This window comes from Ambystoma mexicanum, chromosome 2q, assembly GCF_040938575.1.
Source record: "Ambystoma mexicanum isolate Mex_15411 chromosome 2q, UKY_AmexF1_1, whole genome shotgun sequence".
Taxonomy (NCBI): Eukaryota; Metazoa; Chordata; class Amphibia; order Caudata; family Ambystomatidae; genus Ambystoma; species Ambystoma mexicanum.
The window spans coordinates 1,303,708,123-1,303,729,775 of record NC_090924.1 but is presented as its reverse complement, the minus strand read 5'-3'; the positions used below and the strand labels follow the sequence as shown (position 1 = coordinate 1,303,729,775).

At 44.7% G+C, this 21,653-nt stretch overlaps 1 protein-coding gene across 1 annotated transcript in view; it reads left to right on the top strand.

Moving 5' to 3' along the window:
• SH3BP5 (SH3 domain binding protein 5) overlaps window positions 1-21,653 on the top strand; it is a 477,928-nt gene that overhangs the window by 425,669 nt on the left and 30,606 nt on the right. Inside the window, exons 6-7 of the mRNA XM_069648745.1 lie at window positions 9,024-9,066; window positions 11,285-11,504. Coding sequence (XP_069504846.1) covers window positions 9,024-9,066; window positions 11,285-11,504 — 263 coding nt within the window. The remainder of the gene's footprint in view (window positions 1-9,023; window positions 9,067-11,284; window positions 11,505-21,653) is intronic.

Below are 21,653 nucleotides of genomic sequence, written 5' to 3'. Positions count from 1 at the left end.
CCTTATGGTAAGGAAGATGTGACTTCAGAGGGGATGAGGTGATTTTCCAGGTCCATGAGGGCTGCCTTTCCCACCTGAAGCCTCCAGTCCAAATCAGCACTCTGACCAGGGACTTCTCCACCCAGCTGGAGGAGAATCTGAGATAGCAAAACCAGAAGTCTTTCCAGGCTTCAGGAAGATGGTGGAAGAGAGAGTCAACCTAGCTGATGCCTGTGTGACTCTGGAACAGAAGCAAAAGTTGAAACAAGTTTTCTTGGATTTCCAAGATCTCTTTGCGGTAGACTCATATGACTGTGGTCGCGCCGACATCCACACAACAACAATTCCCACGGACGCTGGCATGACTCCAGCGTTTGTGAAGCAATATCGTTTGCCTCTCGCATCCATGGAGTCCCTTACTAAAATAATTAAGAACCTTGAGTCCCGGGGAATAATCCGTCCAGTACACAGCACCTTCAATAATCCGGTGCTGGGAATATTGAAGCCAAACGGCCAATGGAGACTCTGCGCCGACCTTAGGGAGCTCAACAAACGGGTCCATACTTCCCGATGGCCTCTGCCCTACATTTACCAAGGGCTGGCCCAGATCCAGGGGTCACAGGTATTCACTGCAATAGACCTGACCAATGGATACTGGACCGTGCCTGTCAGTAGGGAGGACCAATACAAACTGGCTTTTACCTTTGGGGGCCAGCAGTACACATGGACCCGGAGTCCCTTCGGATACCTCAACTCCGGCAATGAATTCAACATTTTCCTACATAAGGCCATGCCCGACCTGGGTGCGAGGGGTAACCTGGCTTATGTAGATGATGTCCTCATCAAAAGTTCATCTGTGGAAGAACACATAGCGGAGATCCGTTATGTTCTGACACAGTTGAGGGCTGCCAGAGCAAAACTTTCCTTTCAGAAGGCACAGTGGTGTAGAACCTGTGTTAATTTCTTGGGGCATGAGATTACTCCTCAGGGTCTCTGTACCCAGGAAAAGAAAGTTAAAGCACTTCAGAAACTGAAAGACCCCACAACTCTGCGGGAACTAAGGAGCCTTCTTGGACTGACTAATGACAGCAGAAAGTTCATTGAGGGCTACGCAGAGATCACTAGACCTCTGATTCATCTCCTGAAGGGGGGGGTCAAGTGGGAATGGGGTCCAGAACAAGCTGAGGCAGTAAGACAACTCAAAAGAAGCCTCTCACAAGCGCCTTGCCTAGCTTAGCCTGTCAGAAACAAGGAGTTCTTCCTGGAGACAGGGTTCTCTGATACGTGCTTGACGGCAGTATTATACCAAAAGCATGACCAGGTCAATAAAGTAATCTCCTATGCGAGCAAAACTTTATCCACTGTGGAGGACAAATTCAACGATTGTGAGAAGGCACTCCTGGCAACGGTGTGGGCATTGAAGAATTACTGCCCGTTTATCCAGGGGGAACACATCATAGTGGAGACTCCACACCAGCCTCTGCAATGCCTCCAAAGTGACAGAATCCGGGCCGGAAATGTGAGTAGTTCCCGAATTACTGGATTCTGTCAATGCAAGGCTTTCCTGTGGAGGTCAGATATGGCCAAAACAAGAAGAGTCCTCTCCCGCAAGGTCTGGCTGACTTGCATGATTGTGCCAGAGAAAACTGTCTCGAGGTCGAAAGGCTAAAAATCAAGGACAACATGGAGGCATACCTTAATTCCCCACACAAAGTCTTTGAAGAAGACAAGTGTGAGGGAATGCCCGCTGTCTATGTGGATGGATGCTCTTACCATGTTGATAACAACGGGGAGAAAGAACTGGTGGCCGGCATAGGGAATGCATGGGTGAAGGAGTTTCCAGAACCCTCCGCTGGATACAAAATCGGTCCCTGAAGTAGTCAGGTAGCAGAGTTGATGGCTGTGCATCAAGCCATCCTCACTGCTGTCCAACATCAACTCCAAGAACTGGTCATAATCACAGATTCGGATTAGGTACGGAACGGGTTTGTGGAGCACCTGGTTAATTGGAAAACCAGAGGCATGTTATGAGCTAATAACAAACCCTTGAAACATGGGAAGTTAATCCAAAACATTGATGATCTGGTCACATCGAATGGGATGACCATCTACTGGAAAAAGATCAAGGGTCATTCCAAAGTAGAGGGACCAGACAAAGCTGGAAATGACCTAGCTGATCAGCTGGCCAAAACCGGGGCCATCCAAGGGGATCTAATAGAAATAGAGTCCCTGTTGGGGGAAATCCAGGTCACTGCTATCACTAGGTCCCAGAAAAATGCTCACAATGATCTTTCAACTGCACAATGGAGTATGGAGACCCCTGATGCTGATTTGATTACAGCTCAGAAGGGGGATCCAATAATTGGTAAGTTTTACCAACACATTGAGCACCCTGGGAACTTTCCCCTGACGGATACCGATTACATTGGGAAAGAGGACCTAAGAGTGTTGATGAAATGTCCAAAAAGGTTCAGAATCCAAGATGGTTTGTTGGTAAGGAAATCCCAAGCTGGCCATGATCAGTGAGTGGTTCCTACCTCATTCCGAAGCCTGATGTTAAGTCACGCCCATGATGCGGCCACCCCCGGTCATAGGGGGTTTCATACAACACTTGAAATATGAAGAGAGGTTGCATACTGGCCACACATGGGGCAGGACCTCGACCAATACTTGAAGGGGTGTCTCGTATGTGCACAATTTCAGCCATCATCCCTCACACACCGTGCACCTCTCCAAAAGAGGGGGATGACACTGCCATGGTCAGATTTGCAAATCGACTTTGTAGGTCCTGTAATTCGCTCGTCCAGAGGAAACAAGTACATGTTGACCGTTACATGCTTGTTTACCAAGTGGGTGGAACGTCTCCAAACTGCAAGGCGGAAACAGCAGCAGCCCTGATGATTAACCGCATCTTTTCCCGTTTTGGTCTACCTCAAAGAATTGAGTCAGACAGGGGTAGCCACTTCACCAGTGAAGTAATGACAAAGATGTGGGAGATACTGGGGGTCAAAAGGAAGCTACATATTGCTTACAGGCCAGCTTCTTCTGGAGCTGTGGAGAGATAAACCGAACCATTGTGAGCATATTAAAAAAGTTTGTGGCAGATTCTGGGCCAAGTTGGGATATCCGACTACCTCTGGTCCCAATGGCCACCAGATCTACTCCTTCATCTGCAACTAAAATGTCACCATTTGAGTTGATGACCGGACGCAAGATGGTGCTTCCCCAGCATTTGCTCTACAGGACCCAAGAGCAGACACTGATAAATGCCTCCACAACTCATGAGTATGTGGAGAATTTAAGGAAACACCTCCAACATGCTTTTGTCTATGCTCAGCGGAATCTAGAAAGATCAGCTGAGAGTATGAAACGCACTATGATTTGAAAACCACCAGGAAGGAATATGATGTGGGAGACCGGGTCTATCTATTCAATTTCCAAAGGAACCAGGCCAAACAGCGAAAATGTTTGCCTACATGGAAGGGACCCTTTGAAATTATAGACAAGATCTCCCCTGTTGCCTACAAAATCTGCATCCCAAAAGGTAATTTGGTGGAAGGGGAAGATAAGTGGGTCCATATTAATCAGCTGAAGTGTTGCCATCCCAGGCACAATCTGCAACAACTGGAGGAATCCACTGGAATCCCAGAGGGGGCCGCTCCAGAGTAATTCAGTTCCAACCCTAAAATATTCCACATATAGCATATAAAATTCTGTGATTCTTGAATATATATGTTCTTGTCTCCTAATTAAAAAACAATGTATATGTTCATATCTTCTGATTTATAAAATGTATATGCCGCCCAATCCTCCCATCAAGGCCAGCAAGGAGAACTGATTGATCGACTGGAGGGAGGAAAAGATGCTGAACTGTGCCATCTACGGAATTGGAAGAAGTTGAGGTGAACATCCCAGATCTTGCGAGTTCCATCAGTGAAAGATCAGAATGGCCATCGCAAGAGGGGGGTCTTGTGGGATGTTTTTACCCATGCATCCAAGTCAAAAGCAACCCAGAACTGTGGGGAATTCATTTTCTTAATGTCAAAAATGGATGCAGTACGGGTGCTCACCAATATCGGAAAGCCGGCGTTTTAAAACCACCAGACTTTTGTGTAAAACTGAACAGATGAACCCAAACCAGGCCAAGGAAAGACTTGCTAAGAGGTGGATACAATGTAAAACTATATTCTGAAATGACTTGAAGGAAGTAATTATTTAATGTATATATAAAAAATATCTACATGTAAGTTGGATTTGAATGTAGAAAACTGGGAACTAAAGTGACATTTAGCTGAATTCTGCCTGACAACTACCCCCGACAGGAGAAACCTGCTCAGCCACTCTTCCCAGGCCTAGCTGCATCCTGCTGCCCCTGCCAAAAGGAGATGACACCTCCCTGATTGGGTTAGAGGAGGAGCACCTGGGGACTGCAGGAAGTTGAACAAAGCCCTGTCCTGGACTCAGACAAATGTTATACTGGGGGGGCCGTAAAAAGGCTTCCTCTTGGGAGAAACTGGGAGGGGCAGTGCCTCTGCTAGCAAGCTGAGCTTGGGGAAGTGGATAAATCAGTTATTCCACCATGTGATGTGGGAAGCCACACCCCTTTTTGACCGGGGCATCATTTTAAAAAGATAAATAACTCATAGTGCGGACTGGTCAAAATTATATAAATAATATCATTATTCTTGGGATTTTTCCGTGCACATTTTAAGAGGTGTTAGGACCCTGTGGTGTATTCTGGGGGGTTGCTATATAATAGGGTCTTACTCCAAATGTCTGCATGTTAAAAATCTGACAGTTCATCAATTAATGTCCATACTCCTTGCGCACATTTGTGTAATTTTGGTAAATGTCCGATATTGGTAAACCGACCAAAAAGCGCAAAATGTCATTTCTGAATCCCAGCTCGCAGGAACATGGGGCTTGAAGAGAGACCTGTCTTAATTCATCTGTAATATGTACATGTAATGTCAACCACTTGTGTATCTGGGAAATATGTATTTGAGTCAGAAATAGATTTGTGTGCAATTTGACAAGGGGAGGATCCTCTGACCCATAAACAGACCTCATCATGATGACAATCCATTTCCTTCCCCCAAGCATGCAAAAGGGGAGAATTGGGCCAATGACAAGTAGAGAGGGGCAGGCTCAGTTATGGCACGCACACACCCACTTTCTAAACACATAAAAGCAGACAGTGCAGGACACGTAGGGAGATTCACTTTCCACTTTCTTGCGGGACGCTTTGCCGGGAGACTCCAGACTTCAAATCGATCAACACCCAGAAACCAGAGATCCAGAGAGACCAGAGATCCAGAGAGACCAGAACTGTGCAGTGTTGTGAGCAGAACCGGTGCTTGACAGACCCAGAGAGCAGAGCTGACCCAGGTAGCCTGGACTTCAGAACCACCTGCCGGAAGTCCCGCCCAACCTGACCAGACCTTGACGGCTTATTTCAAAAATATAGTGTGAGTACTCACTGTGCAAAACCAATCTCTTAGTTTAAAATAATCTAATCCAAACTATTTTAGCCTATTAGAACTGCCTCCTAGAATCGTGTCATTCTGTCATTTTTAAAGCTGAAAACTGTCATCTGTCATTCTGAGCTTTAAAATTTCAAATCCGAAAAACGACCTTCACAAAATCGTCCGTATCTCCGGGACCGTTTGTGCTAGGAGCGAAATTTAACTTTTATCTTAAAGCTTCGAACCTAGAACCGACTTGCTACTCCTTATAGGGCCTCCGTAATTACGCTCGATGCACGCGATTAAATTTGCTGCGATTTGACATTTTGCACAATTTCAGCCACGTGTAAAAATCAGCAGCTCCTTGCTTTCCTTTGCTAAAATTCGTTTTAACCTGCTAGTTACTCATAGAGCATTGCTAAAGTGAGCCTGAACTAATATAAACTAGATATCACCCACCCTGAACCTCTAGAGGGAATTAAAAGCATTTAAGCACATTCCTCACTTCATTGTTATCACATTAAAAGCATTTTGGGGCCTGTGTTTCAAACTTCTACCTGTTTTCCTCTAAGCTTGCTGGGGGGGAACTGAATTTCGTATTGTATTTGCTTGCATTCCTGAGAACTGTGTGGTCCTCCTTCCATTTCTTACATTGCATAAAGGGGGGGGAGTGAATTGTCAAGGAAAAGTGATTACATTGTCTTGTGTTGAAACCATATCAAGTTTATTTTCTGTACTGCATTTTCATTCATAATTGCATTGTCCTTGAAGCCATAAAAGCATTCTCAGCTACTTTATCCTCTCTATATCACTTCTAAGCCATCAAAAAGAGTGTACCACTATAACATTATCCATTGTTGATCACTATCATCTTCCCAAGTGGGCTATCAAACATTAATTTATTATAAAACTGTGATATACATATATTGTTTACTTTTCAAATAAACCTTTTAAATTTGCAAAACAAACCTACTTCTTGGCTCAGCGGGGTCGGGGGGATTCTGAGAGAGGGGTGTTATGCAAGGGTTCATCATCCCGATTATAACTTGCCATAAAAATATATAAATAAGGGCTTCCCTTGGGCATCCCAGACAAGGCACTGACTTAGTGGGATTGCTTGATTGGAGTCACTTACAGGATTAGGTTTATAATGATGTGTGTATGCTTAGGTATGGGGTTTCATTTTAGGCATAGGAGTGGGAACTTGTTTCTGCAGGGTTAGATTTAGCATCTTTTGCCTGAAAGAGTTTCTGCTTAGGCATCAGATTTTAGAATTAAGATTTTGGGTCCAAATATAAAGGTTTAGATTAGGTATACAGACATGATTGTGGGAGTTTTCTTCTTTTAGGGTTCACGTTAAGCTTAAGGGGCTAGGGTTTGACTTTCAGTCTTTGGGGCTTTAGTCATATGACTTAAAATAAGAGGTTTCCGTGGTTTATGGGTATGGGCTTAGGCAGTCATGTTCGGGTTTACATTTAGGGCTGCGGGTGACCAAGAATCTTAAGCATTTAGACTTGGGCATAATTTTGCATTTGAATTTTAGTCTGGTTCTATGTCATGATTTTTGTATGACGAAATTCGACTTCTCGTAATTTCATCCAGAAATTAATTAGACTCACTGCATATCAAAAGGTATAATGTTTTTAAATGCATTTACTTTTTTATAAAAGTTAGTAAATACGTAATGTTCTGGGACATGCTTAATTTTGTTATAATTCCAGACCTAGAATATTTGAGTAAAAGTGATGGAAACAAGGATAAGCATTTTCTTAAAATTAATTTCAAATTGAAGGTTTGTTGTATTTGCCATTCGAAATGATTCCAATGGTTTTCATACAAAATTGTTACTCGGCGAAATTGATTAGAAACTTCGACCGGCTATTGGGTAAGTTATATGTTACTCTTGTCTTCTTGTCAATCTTTCCTCGCCTGTGCCAATATACCGGACAGCATAAGTGTGTATGATAGGGATGTCACTTACCTCTCTCCCTGTAAACCTCCCAGTGAGCCTGGCATACCTAGACAAGAGAATGGAACAGATGGATGCGCACTCTCTTCTGTGCTGCCCCTTTTTATCAAGATGAGGAGAGCGGTGGATGGGTCATGTCCTAGCCTGGTGTGCTCATGGGTCTGGCAGAAGGAGGGCTGCTTGAAGATTGACAGATGCATGGATCAGTGCCCACTTCTGGGCCTGTACCTGCACCTGGCTGATGGAGTGGGTATAACTCACAGATTTACCTCTGCATTGCTTTGCTCCCCCATTCTGTGTAGAAAGGTGAGATTTGTTTATTGGGTGCAATTGTTCTCCCTGTTTGTACAAAGACTTCATTTTAAATCCTAGCCTTGCCATTACTGCCTTGCCACTGTGGTGCTCATTATGAGTTTGGAGGTATTGCCACAGCCGTGCCGTCACCTCGCCTCATTTTGCCAGTAAATCCACTAGAGTATGTTGGATGGAAAGGCGGTGTTAGCCCACATTCCTTGAGTCCCTCGCACTCCATTGGGGTTTTTGAGCATGTACCGCATTGGTAATTCCACCTCTGGAAGATTCTCAATTTTGACAGTGGTTATGTGGGAGAAAGAGCTCATGCAAACTTTGCTGAAGGTTTATTCTCCATTTTACCACCCAAGTTGGAATTTGGCGGTGTGCTAAAAGTAGCTGTAGTTCTCTACCTTTGGCAAAACAAACTAGTGATAGCTTGAAGGTTTTTAATGAATCATTTCCTCCGGCATTACTCTGCCAGACCATCCTTTTTCTGTGACTTTCACTTTTTTGCCACACTACCAAATTCGTAATGAGAGCCCGTATATGAAATCGAAGGTCTGACCAGAACAATTAACTAGCGATTCCACTCTACGACACCCACTCTGTTGGTGCATTACAACTCTATGGGCCCGATTCATGCTATGATATGGCATTTATAACGCACCTATACACAAGTGTTTCAACTTGTAGCGTGGTGCGAAGTGACTTTGCACTGCAAACAAACACCCTGATTCACAGAGCAGTGCCAAGTACATTTTTGCAGTGCAAAGTGACTTTCACCATTTTTGCACCAGTGCAAAGTCACTTTCACCATTTTTGCACCAGTGCAAAGTCACTTTGCACAGCTCTGTGAATCAGGGTGTTTCTTGGCAGTGCACAGTGACTTTGCACGAGCGCACGGTGACTTTGTACCGCACTAAAAGTTCCATGAATCGGGCCCTTTATGAGAAAAAAAAGAGTGCCATCTGGGCCTTCTGTTGCACCTGGGAAACACTGACGGTTGGTCAGGTACAGAGGTGTGCATGTGTGCCTACCCATGTGAAGCTTAACCTATCAAATATTGACTTGAAAGTTCGTATGCATACAACATCAGGGGTGCCCGAAGCAATGGCTGCGTGTTAAGGTTTGTGAAACCTGGTCCCTGTTTGTGGAAGGCTGTTGAGAGCGTGAAGGCTTTTATTGATCCAAACACCAAACGGATTAGCCAAGGGCCATCCAAAGGGCAGCTCTTTCTTCGCTTCTTTATAGCTGGTGTCCTCAGAGCTCTTCTAATTAATTATTTGTGTGTTCTTTCTTTTCTCCCATTTCTGCAGGCCCTACTTTGAACTTAAGGCAAAGTACTATCTACAGCTGGAGGTTAGTGAAAAATGAATACCAATCCCTTTTTCGTTTCTGCATTTGGTATTTGTAGCTGAATTCAGTGGTAATAAAGCAGCACGCATGTGCAAATATTCTCCAACTAAGACTGACCTTCCATCAGAAGCTAACAGCAAGACTTTGATATGATATGCCATTTATAACGCGCCTATACACAAGTGTTTCAAGGCGCGACGAGGCAAGGGAGGTGGAACAGAGGGAAGACAGAGACAGCGATCTTACTAGGCCAGGTGACATTGAGATCGCGCAAGTGAAGCAGGAAGGGGAAAAGTGTGAGTGGAAAGGTGGAGGGGCAGTGCAGTAGATAGGATAAAAAGTAAAATAAATAAAAACAATAAATTAGAGTGCAGCCAGCTTGTGGCAAGTGCAAGGGTAAGTGCAGACATCAGTTGTCAAGTGCTGGTAGGGGGCTGTATGGATACAGAAACAGCCCCCAAGTGCAAGGGTTGCCAGGGGGGCAGTGCAGGCGTGCAACTGGAAGGGAGGGGAACTGGGCCCAAGAACAGAGGGTAGCCAGGTGACCAGTGGAGTTTCAGTTTCGGCCTAGAGTTCAGCAGGGGAGAGGAGGAGAGAAAGCAGAAGCAAAGAGGAAGATCTTGAGGTGCTTCCGGAACCGGAGATGGTTCTACACAAGTTTCAGAGAGGCTGGGGGGCTGTTCCAGAGGGAGGCACCAGCCGAAGAAAGAGATCTACCACCAACTCGTTGCTTGGAGAAGCGACTGACACTGAGGGAGTTGGAGGCGGATGAGCGAAGAGCTTGAGAAGGAAGATATTTAGGAAGAGAGAGAGTTGAAGGTATTGAGGCCGCAGGCCCCAGAAGGCCTTGTGGTCAATGCAGAGGGTTTTGAACTTAATCCTCGCAGCCACTGGGAGCCAGTGCAGAGATTTCAGTCCTGGAGAGATACGATGCCTGGGCTTGAAGCCAAGGACAAGTCTTGCCTTGCATTCCGCAATGCCGTCAAAACCCGGCTGTTTGACTAACCTCACACACCCGTCTCTCTCTTTTTCCATGTGTATGCACGCTCTCTGTAACCTGAATGACCGATATCCATCCTTTGTTATGTTGCACCACTGCTTTTCCCTACTCTAATGTATTCATGTTCACTGTAACGCAACAAACTATGTACATCGTCGATGTTATGTCTTACCTTTGGAATAAAGTAACCTACCTATCTATGTAACAGCGCCGCGATGCCCACGGGCTGGTAAACGCTATGCAAATAAAAACATTTTTTAAATAAATAAATTGAATTTGTAACAGAAAATCAAAAATAAATTGTCAGGTGGCTGTGCGTTTCTAAACACATAGTTGTTCAGCTGATCTGCCCCTTGCTTATCTCTTCCCTTTCTGAAAATTTGTAACAAAAAACGTTTTTAGTGGAGGGAAATGGCTGAGTAACTGCCACCGTCCCTGTACCAAACTCAACTCTCCCCTCCCCAACAATACAATGAACAATATCATTCCTGGCTGTCTCACCACTATTCCCCGTGTATGTGGCCCCTAGGAGATTTATTTTAAAGTTCACGTTTTTAACCCCCTCACGAGTATGGCAGTAATCCTGCAGTTATTCAGCAGAATTACTGTCAAGCTCGGTTACAGTTACTGCCACTCATTCCTGTGCCACTACCACAAGATCACAAAGGTTGTAGGACAGTGTAAACTCCCGTTTCTGGTATCCAGCTCTCCATCGGGATTTTTTTTTTTTGCTTTTCTACATTGAGCGGTAATACCACATGGTACATCCACTAGGTTTTGGTGGTAAAGTGGAAGATTTACCTCCAGCTTCTTGCTGGAGATAAAACTTTAACATTCCCACATAACGCGTAATACTGCGGTGCACAACTGTACTGCCATTTTTACTGCACCGTCCTACTTGTACTGGTGCTTTTTGTGCTTTCTGTATTTGTTATTGAGAATTGTATCATTGTCATTTCACATTTTGAGAAATGACCTGTCTGGCTACTCTTCTCTGGTAGGTCTTAGCAGTGAGAAGAGTCCTTAGCAACATAACAGTGGAAGTGAATTCCAGCATGGGGGAGAGGTTAGCCTTTTTTCAGGGTATCCTATCATTTCACATTGTCTGGAGAGAACGAAGTGATGCACACTTTATATAAAAGAATATCATTATTCTCCTTCAATATACTGAGGTGCGGCGTGGGGGATTTAATTTGTTTGTTCTTCTTTTTGATCGATCAGCAACTGAAGAAACTGGTGGACGACCTCCAAGCTAAGCTGTCTCTGGCTAAAGGAGAGTACAAGATGGCGCTGAAGAACCTGGAGATGATCTCAGATGAGATCCACGAGAAAAGACGCTCCAGTCTGATGGGCCCTAGAGGACGCGGGGTAGGCGCAGAAGGCAGTAACGTCTCAGTGGAAGAAGTGGACGCCAGCAAACCAGAGTCTGACTCAATATCCAGTAGGTAGACTATGTCCATCGCTAGGCCGTTGAATGACCTGGTTCTATGATCTTCGATCGCAAGCTTCTTTTTCGATGGGTTTTTTGGCAAAGATATAAGACTGAAAAAACTCAATGAAATTGTTTTTTTATTTTTATGTGGGGGTCTTTATTCCACACACACCCTTACCCTCATATCTCCTTAAACTCCCATATTTTTTAAAGAGTTTTTTCAGCAGAAGATTCTCTGCGATAAAAAGCCTGGTGATGTAACAACATTGTACCGAATGGCCTACTGTTTAGGTTTACAGAAAGTCGCGTGGATGCAAAGGCGCTGTCTGGTTCTGTGTGCAAGAGTGCAAGGCCTTCCATAATTAGACAAGAGTTGCTTTGAATCACCTTGTGATGCTTTTGCCATTTGGAGATTTGAGTTTGGTGAAATGGAGTGAACATGCATAAAGACAACAAGGCACTCTATTTCTGAAGGTCTCCAGTAATATTCATGATCATGAGCCAAACCCCATCAATATATTTCCCTGAGAAATGATATGAACATGGCGCTAATCCATGGGCAATTGTTGAGTTTTGGTCAATGTAATAGGGGAAGGGAATCCATTGGTCGACGCCCACAACTGTTAACCTTTAAGAGAAAACAAGTGACAATTTAGGCCGCAAGCGCTAGATTTCAGGATAATGCAGAGCCTGTGTATGCATAACCGATATTAAGCTTAGAAGCTATTATTAATCATAAACAATCAAGTGAAAAAACACAATAAAATATAATCAATCCTAAATATAGAATTCTCTTAAGGTGTCTGTGCATTGGGAACAGTGCATGGGTACTGCCAGCCTTACCCCGAGACCCGGCTACAGAATGTATGTTTCAAATAGCTCTTGCACCCCAATGAACTGACTGATGTCACAGCTGTTCTATCCTCACATCCAAACTTTGAGGCTGCCCCATTGAGTATATATGATTCCTTTCTATATACATTTTATTGTTAGGGTGAATTTTGTGAAAAATGAAATGAGCACCAAGCCCAGGGTGCATTATGTACTCAGTGATTCAAACATGCAATCCTCACAGACCTGTTCACAGAAGCCTTTTATAATGGCAAAAGCCATATGGTTATTCTAGCTTTTGATAATGTAGTTTACTTAGTAAGACGAGTACAACCTTTTTTATTATAACTAAAATATATATTGGAAATTATCATTAGAGTTTAACATTCTAACATTTTAAAAAGAGCTTATTTTCATTGTTATTGCAATTAAATCAAATATTGTTTTTTAGAAATAGCTAGTATTGTGGCAGAACACCCTCAAGATATGCCTTTTCCTCTACTGCTCTCAGCAACGGCTGGGGTGGTTCTAGTACACACGCACCTGACAACACAGCTTGTGCCTGCATATACAGAGGCATAATGTGAGACAGATAGGGAAAGAGAGGGCAGAGAGAGCTAGATTTACATGTTGTACAGCAGGTACAGCAAGTATTCACATATTTCATGATTACACATAGCTTCCCTGTGTTTTTGAGAAGTCTGGATTTCCCCCTTGTGGTGTGAAGGTGACCCACTCTATGGCTTAAAAGAAGTAATACATACAATTCACTCTCCATTGCTGAATCATTTAAATACAGTTTCACACATTCCATCTGCTGTATGCAGCCTAATCCATTCCCAGGTTACTATTCCATTACATTGTAGATTAGTCCCGCTCATGCCTGCATCACTGTCCTGGTGTGGTCTAGCAGACGTCTCACTCATTCCCACATCGCAGATTTCATTCACTTCAATGGTATCTTACTCATTTCCACATCACTGATCTCACCCGCTTCAAAGGGGGTCATGTCCCTATCTCTGGCCTAACACACATCACAATAGCCTCCCTCATTTCCACATCACTGGCTCCATTCACTTCAGTGGGCCTTTGTAATTGCCGCTTCACTGGGTTCTTCCTTTGTAATGGAGTCCAACACGTTTCCTGGGCACTGCCCCATAAAACTTATAAGTAGTAGCACCCCTCACTCCCATTCTGTGCCTGTGGAATCAAGCTGCAGCGGCACCTGACTAAGGAAGCCCAAAAAGGCCGAAACATGGATGAGGTTCCTTCTATTGCTTTGCAGAGGGGACAGGGCTAGGATTCCATTGGTGGCAGATCCAAGACTGATTTTGATTTCACCATCCAGGAGCGCATCACCTTCAAAACCCTGTACATCGCCCACAAGGGCCTCTCCAACACAGCCCCCCGTACCACTCTCAAAGAGTTGCCAAAAATGACTCCTCAAGACCCACTAGGACACCCTACACTGACCGCCTAATCCTACCCAAAGTAAAGAGATCCAAAGTCAGTAGTACAACTTTCCCCTAACTAGCCGCTAAAATATGAAACTTCCCCCGACCCTCTCTGAGAGCAGAAAAATCCTACTGGGTGTTCCGCAAAGCCCTCAAGACTCGGCTCTTCTCCTAACCTTTCACACTCTCTGACCCCTATTCGCACCTTGCCTCAAATACTGACCCGGCTACACAGCTACACTATATGACAATGCAACTGTGATAACATGTACCTGTGTTACCCTTATTGTATTGTTTGACAAAACCATTCTGAGAACATGTACCCGTAAGAGCGCCTCAATGCCTCCGGGTTGTATGCGCGCTCTACAAATTAAATAAATACATACATAAATGCATTGTTCCCTTCTATGATGTCATAGACACACAAAAAACAGTGCGATGGAAGCTGTGCAGTTTCATTCTCATCTGTCCACTAATCACTTGTGGGTGTCTATTGTGAATCTTCTTAAATGGGATGGGTTATTCTCAGACATGGGTGCCTTGCTGAACCTGTCCAAGGTTTCAAGCTCCATCTTACTGATGAGGTCCTACAAAGCCCTAACATTCTGGTGGGTCCCGTACAGTGGGGACTTGGCCCAGCAGTTTGGTCCGGGCTGATCCCATTGGTGGAATTTGCATATGGCACGCCCCTTCTTTAATGGTGCAGAACAAATTATGAATTAGTAGCTGCTCACAGTATGTCAGTGGTGAAGATTAACTCTATGCTTTCCATTAATCGTTTTATGGTGTCTATTGCAGTTCATGACGTGCCGATCCATGGATAATGATATTATAATGTAATTTTTTTATATTCTGCTTGATGCCTGGTTTCTTAATCTTCAAAGCTTAGTAATAATACACTTTATTCATATGCAGTTTAATAGTACTGGATTTAAAGACTTTGAATAATGAAGGGACGAGTCATCCTTGCCAGGATTTGGATTTGTTAGTACTTTACCCATGATCTGTGAGGTAGATCGGAGGTGCCTGTAAGAAAAATGCTGTGATGACCGCTGTTTGCCACGTTTCACGCTTACACCCACACTAAAAGTGGGCATTACATGTGTGAAGCATCTGTTGCTTGTCCTACCCCTCCCGTCCTTCAAATATAGGAAGTTACCAATAGAAAGATGTATGTGTTGCTTTGAGCAAACCGGGTTCCTCATCCTGCTTTTGGGTCTGGAAGGGCAGCTGTCCATAAGTAGGGTTCCTCCAGGGTTTACATCCACTACAAGCTGATGAACTTTTGAGGCCTTCTGATAAAGGGAGTTGACCGTATGTTCAGTAGCTATGTCTTGTCCCACTGTTTCTGCACTTACCTTAGTTTGTTCTAGTTCTCATCAGTCTGATCTTTTTCATGTCCATATTTTCTCCCAACAAGTTAATGATCACTGAATGATTTGTAGTACAATATTGACTGTACATTCATTCATTCTTCTTTTGTAATTGTCATGGTGGACATCTCCCTAGCCTCTCCTCAATATCCAAGACCACTCTGCGGCATGGTCTTATGAGGGGGGTCAATCCAACGCCGTTTCAACTCAATTGTTAGTTTGATCCCTCCCCTCCTAGCAAACCACTGGGTGCATTGTTGTCAAGTTATGTATGTTTTCACTTCATGAATACATTTAAATTTGTATAAATTGCTTAACACCAGTGAACTGTCATGTTACATGTTTTGACTATTGGAACATCATATAAATCTGCCCAAGACACACATTCACACGCTATGAAGAAATTAGAACTTAAGACAAACCACTTGTATTTGCAGCAGCACATGATGGAGGGTAGAAATAGGGAGGGTGACTCTCAGAGCATAGGATTAACTTTCCTGGGACAAAAAGAGGATGCTACTGAGGTCGTAACCAGTGACTTAGGTCACAGAGTGATCCTCAAGCAGATGTCTTGAAGCAAGGTCAAGGGTTTGCATGGACTTGCAGGCATCTTCTGCAGGCACCGGCTGCGCCACCCAGTGTCTGAAGAGCTTCCGCCACAACATGGCCCCACATTGGCCCGCAGTCCGTCTCTTGCATGCCAGAGGACTCTGAGGTAGCCTATAGCTGGGACCCTCCTAGTGACACGCCCTTCACATGATGCAACTGCAGAGTGTGAGCCCGAAGCTATCGGGAACTGTGGACCTGAACTCGAGAGTGGACACTCAACACCCATCACCCTAGCCTCACAGCATTCTTTGAAGTGGCAGCATGAGAGCATGTTTACCGATTAACAAAACTCCTAAATAAATACAAAGCACTTCCTGCTTGTCCTGCTCATGCAGGCAGCTTGAGTATTTCGAGTCTAAGCATTGGGTGCGGTCATAATGTTACACATGCCTTAATGTCCCATTGCAAAGAAATAGGTGGGCAAAAACACTGGGCGCCAGCTTGTTACGAAACAGATTCTTATAAATGTAACTGATTTTCTTCGATTGTTGAGCTTTATATAACTAAATACATGCGAACAGTCTGCTTGAGGGACATGTGCTTAAGAGAGGTTCAGGAGAAATCAGTAATAAGAGATGAGGGAAAATGAGTTGCTTTCAGTTTCAAGATGGTGTGTTTGCCAATAGTGGGACAACCAGCAAGATATGCCAACCACATCATGTCTTCCTTGGGGACCAACAACTGATGCAGAGCCGATCTCGTTGGCGCCGGAAGGGTCAAGAATTGTTAGTCAAGGGCATGAAAGAAGCTGTCAAAAGATGCTTTATATAATTATGCCCCAAGTGGGAAACACATGGCCCGCCATACAAGAGACCGGCATGCCATGCAAGTTCACACTTATTGTGAATGTCTTCTTTACAGATTTGATTCTTTCTGGGAGCTCCCAGAAGCTGCAGCTGCCACGCAACTTTTCAGCGTCTTGCTTACATGGCAGTGCAGGCTGCAATGGAGGCAAAACCCAGCTCACACATTCTCTGTGGTTTGAAATACAAAGCTAAATGCAGACCCTCGCGTGGAATCAGATGGAGCCATCTTGTCGCAAGAGTGTGATCCGTATCCTATAACGTCGAGCTTAGATCATGATTTGATTCCTGCAGCCATTTTAGGCGTAGGGCCTTCCCCTTTGCCTTTACCAACATCATGGATCTACAACTTCTGCACAATGTGCAATGCTGCAAGCGCAGCCCTTCACTCACCGACACATGGCTTCCTTAACCACAACGCAAGATAATGGGCACGTATGCAAAGGTTTGGAGCGAAATGAACAGTCCTAATGATCAGATAAACCACATTTATTGAGTTGACTCAACAGTCGGTAAACAGGGAATACGCCCACAGTGCTCTCCCTTCACGCAGTGGAGTTTTGGCAGAACTGGTCTAATAATTCGGTCTGCCACAAATATTTAGATGTCTTACCTCCCTATTTGTAAATTAAAAGAGGCATACAAGTGCGTTGTGTACTGCGTTGACAGTATGCATGATTTATAACCAACCATGCACTCACATCCTTCAAATCCATCCCTTCGCCAAATGCAATTATAGCCAATCATGTTGTGTTATCTGATTGGTATTTGTATAGCACCCATCTGCCATTGCTGCAGCCTTGAAGCGTGTAGGCTTGCTCGTGAGTGCGCAATCTCACAGCTCTCAGTTCTGATATATTTTAATCCAAATGAAGAAGTGTGGTGTAATATGTGTCAAAGGATAGTTTTGAGCATTGTGTGTATTGGGCCATACTCTGTTATGGCCCTTGGAGCTGTGCGTCACGCGGCAAGTGGGATATACTGTTAGAGCTGTATTACCTGGCTTACTGCTCAGAAGGCCTTGGTCCAAGTGAAGATGTTAGGTGTTAAATATGTTAATAACACCTTGCAACATATAATGTAGTAGGTGTTGTTGCATGTAATGTGCGCAAGTCAGGGCCAGATATGCTGGGAGTGTGTTAGTCTATGGCTTTGTGTTCAGAATGCCTTGGTGAAAGTGAATATTTGGGGTGTTCAATGTCTTAGAGAATATATGTGAGTGTTCGGCATGCATGATGTACCACAGTCTTGTCATTTGGCGATGCATCTGAGGCATGCATATTTAATGACTAGGTTGGTTCGAATATAACCTCTTCCAACTCCTTTGAGAATTGGCCTTGTGTTTTTTGTTGTTGTAGTGTGTTGATTTTATTTACCCATTGACAAATAGAACAAAAACATAAATACTGTAGGCAATATGGCCTCGAATCTTATGTACTCTTGGAGAAGGACCTTGCCTCATGGCTGGGTGGTTGAGGGGATAGGCTGCATCCTGCGTAACAACATGGAAAGGTGTAGGGAGGGTTTGGAGGCCCTTGAGATTCTATGCCGCTTTTTTTAGTTCCTTCTCCACAAACAGTCCCACTTTTTAATTACTGCAGAATTAAAAGCAATAGCACATAGCCTTTTACAAATGTTTGCATGTATAGACCGCTTTCTTCATGCTTGTCACACATATCAGAAGCACCATCTTAGCATTCGCAATGACTCTGCCAAAGTCATACTGCTCTTAAAGAGGCCCCCTTGGCGTGGGACTGGCTGTTTCCCAGCCCAAGTACACCCTATACCTGGTACAATGTTTACTATAATTACTACCCGGCCAGACCTCCTTGGAACACAATTAGTATACAGACGTTTTCATGTGAATTTTGGATTGGCTGGTCTTGGGGTTCACAGCAACTCCCTTACAATACGTTTAGTGCATTGTAATGTGTTTGAATCACTTGCTGTGCCTAGGTTCGGTTTTTGTGAACAGTTCTGCATATTCTCTTTACTGAAATGTGTTGCATTAATTATATTTTGCTTCGGGTTTAGCTGAATTGAAACCCAAAGGGTAACATCCACTGCTGGTTTTGTTTTTTGAATAGAAGTGACTAATGAATAGCTGAATTGAAACCGAGGGGCAATCCAGCCCCACAAACAGTTTGGGCTGCCTTATTTAATTTCGTTCCTTACAACTTGCCTGGTATATTACGATAGGAGTGACTCGCTTAGTGTGCAAAGGCTTGTTTTGTGTGAAGCTCTGCATGTTCTCTTTCTGGAACTGTATTTAATTTAATTTTTCAATGGGTTCAGTTGAATCCCACGCTAGGTCCAGTGCTCAGCTCTCTGACCCGCCCACTGGCAGGCACCATCCCATGTGTAATTAGTCGGTGTGTGTGTGTGTGTTGTTTGGTAATACAGGCTTGGGACACCCGGTTGATAGTCTAGGCAGTGTTGTGCTTGCCTCCTGTCAGGGTCTGGACTGTTGCCTCTTTGTGTTTTGATAAAGTGTGGGTTCACATCTTTTCAGTGGGTCATTTCAGTGTGAAAGGTGCGCTTGTGAGCCCTAGATAGCTCAGCTGCAATGCGCTCGCCTTGGAAGCAAGAGAATGCGGAGCAACACAGGTTTGTTTCCCGGGTCATATCATATCATTGGAGTACTGTAGCTGCAGCAATGGCCATGTATGTTTAGGAATGTATTGGAACACCTGTGCATTGTGTAGACCAGTTGCCACACCCAGCTTCACGACTGCATCCTAGTGTCATGCCCTTCACACACCCCCACTGCTCAGCACATGCATATACCGTACTGTAAGACTTATTTGTGGTCACAGTGCATTGCAGTTTCTCTTCATGCAGTCACAAACGAAGAGGTGTTTTTGTGTTCTTTATTTGCAATGATTGACTAATTGCAGAGATTGATTAATAGTGTATGCAGTAAATAAATGCATACTGTATATGCTAAAAAGAGTCTGCATTCATCCTAGGGTAGTTCTGTTTGGGGGGCGGGCATATATAATAAATACATTTGAGAGAGTTTTGTGTTGTTGGGTGTGAGCCACCATGAAGGTTAAAAGCAAAAGGTCAGTATTGTGATCCTCAGAATAAGATGGAGGGTTGCCTTGGTGGCTGTGCCCACTAGGTAAGTGTGTGGTGGCATTACTGAAACCGCCGCAGGATATGGGATAGACCATGTGTGGCTGGTGATGAGTGGCATCACAAGGGGTGCAACAGCCAGCACAGGTGGGCAGGGTGTCATTGGGAGGATGGGGTACTGTGGTGGCTGGGAAAGGAGCTGTGGGGGTGGCAGCCCCGAGAGATCTGGCAGTGCCTTTCCAGGGTGCTGGGTCACAGGTCATGGAAGGCTAGGTTCTTGGTCACGGGTTCTTCAGACTGAGGCTGTTGTTCTATGATACATTATTAAGGTATTGTTACCACATGCTCCTTTTTAACCCCTCTGTGCCATAAGTGGCATGGAGGAGCGTAGGGTGCATAGGGAGCGCTACAGGTGGCAGCCTATTTGTGAACCCCTGCTCTTCCTGTCTGTAGACTCCATGCCATCCTTGAATAACATTCCCCTTCTCTCCCTATGTAGTGTCTGTTCCCACCTCCTCCACTTCTCCCTGTCTGCTTTCTTCATTATGACTCTTCTCCACCTCCATCTTCTTCTCTCCCTTCTTGTGGGTCACCTTCTCTTTTTCTGCGGCCTCCAGATCTTTCTCCTCCGCCTCTTTCATGTCCTCTCCCTTCTTGTGGGTCACCTTCTCTTTTTCTGCGGCCTCCAGATCTTTCTCCTCAGCCTCTTTCATGTCCTCTCCCTTCTTGTGGGTCACCTTCTCTTTTTCTGCGGCCTCCAGATCTTTCTCCTCAGCCTCTTTCATGTCCTCTCCCTTCTTGTGGGTCACCTTCTCTTTTTCTGCGGCCTCCAGATCTTTCTCCTCCGCCTCTTTCATGTCCTCTCCCTTCTTGTGGGTCACCTTCTCTTTTTCTGCGGCCTCCAGATCTTTCTCCTCCGCCTCTTTCATGTCCTCTCCCTTCTTGTGGGTCACCTTCTCTTTTTCTGCGGCCTCCAGATCTTTCTCCTCCGCCTCTTTCATGTCCTCTCCCTTCTTGTGGGTCACCTTCTCTTTTTCTGCGGCCTCCAGATCTTTCTCCTCCGCCTCTTTCATGTCCTCTCCCTTCTTGTGGGTCACCTTCTCTTTTTCTGCGGCCTCCAGATCTTTCTCCTCAGCCTCTTTCATGTCCTCTCCCGTCTTGTGGCAGGGATCGGAATTGGGGTTTGTTGACCAGGAGCAAAAAGAAGCTCCTGGGTATCCGGCATAACAAGTTAGGCAGGAGCTGCCTCTGGGGAACCAGGAGCTAGTACAGACTGCTCAGCAAATCTAACAAGATGCAAACTCTTAACTTTGTGTCCATTTCATGTTATCCAATATGCTCTAAATGTCCTATGTGTATTCTTTATATACACCCCCAAACATACACAGTTAATAGCACGTAGCTAGGTGTACATTGCACCACTTGTGCAAGGGCTCAAAAGTAGCTTCTGGTAGAAGTTGGTTTCAAGCTAACCAGGCTCTCATTGACTAATACAGGGAGTGAACTAGCTCCCAGCTTCTGGCAATTTCAAACCCTGTGGGGGCTCTCCACCTCCTTACTCCCTTCTTGCTCCACCACATCCATTTCGCTAGCTTCTTTTCTCTGAACTACTTCTCCCCTTCCCACCATCACCTCCCTTCTGCCCCTTAACGTTATCCTCTCTTGTCCAACTTCACCACCCCATTTCTGTTCTCCTTCCTGCAGCCGGCGCATTGCACTTCTAGTCTCCAAATCCCCACGCCTTTCTGCCAGTTTCCAGGTCTTTTAAAGGACTGGACCCTGTCTCAATGAACCTCCCTTGCCTTATTGGGATTCGGGTGTGTGGGTTTTTGCTTTGAGGAAAATGATTAGTTGTGCATTAATCCGAAGCTTTCCTGGCTCATTTGTGGTCTCACCTCATCTCTGCCTTGTTCTGTGGACAAAGCCATTCAGTTGCCCCACCGCCATCTTAAATTAGTAATTTGAGCATGCACGGCAAGATCCGTGCACACTGGAGTGCCATAGACTTAC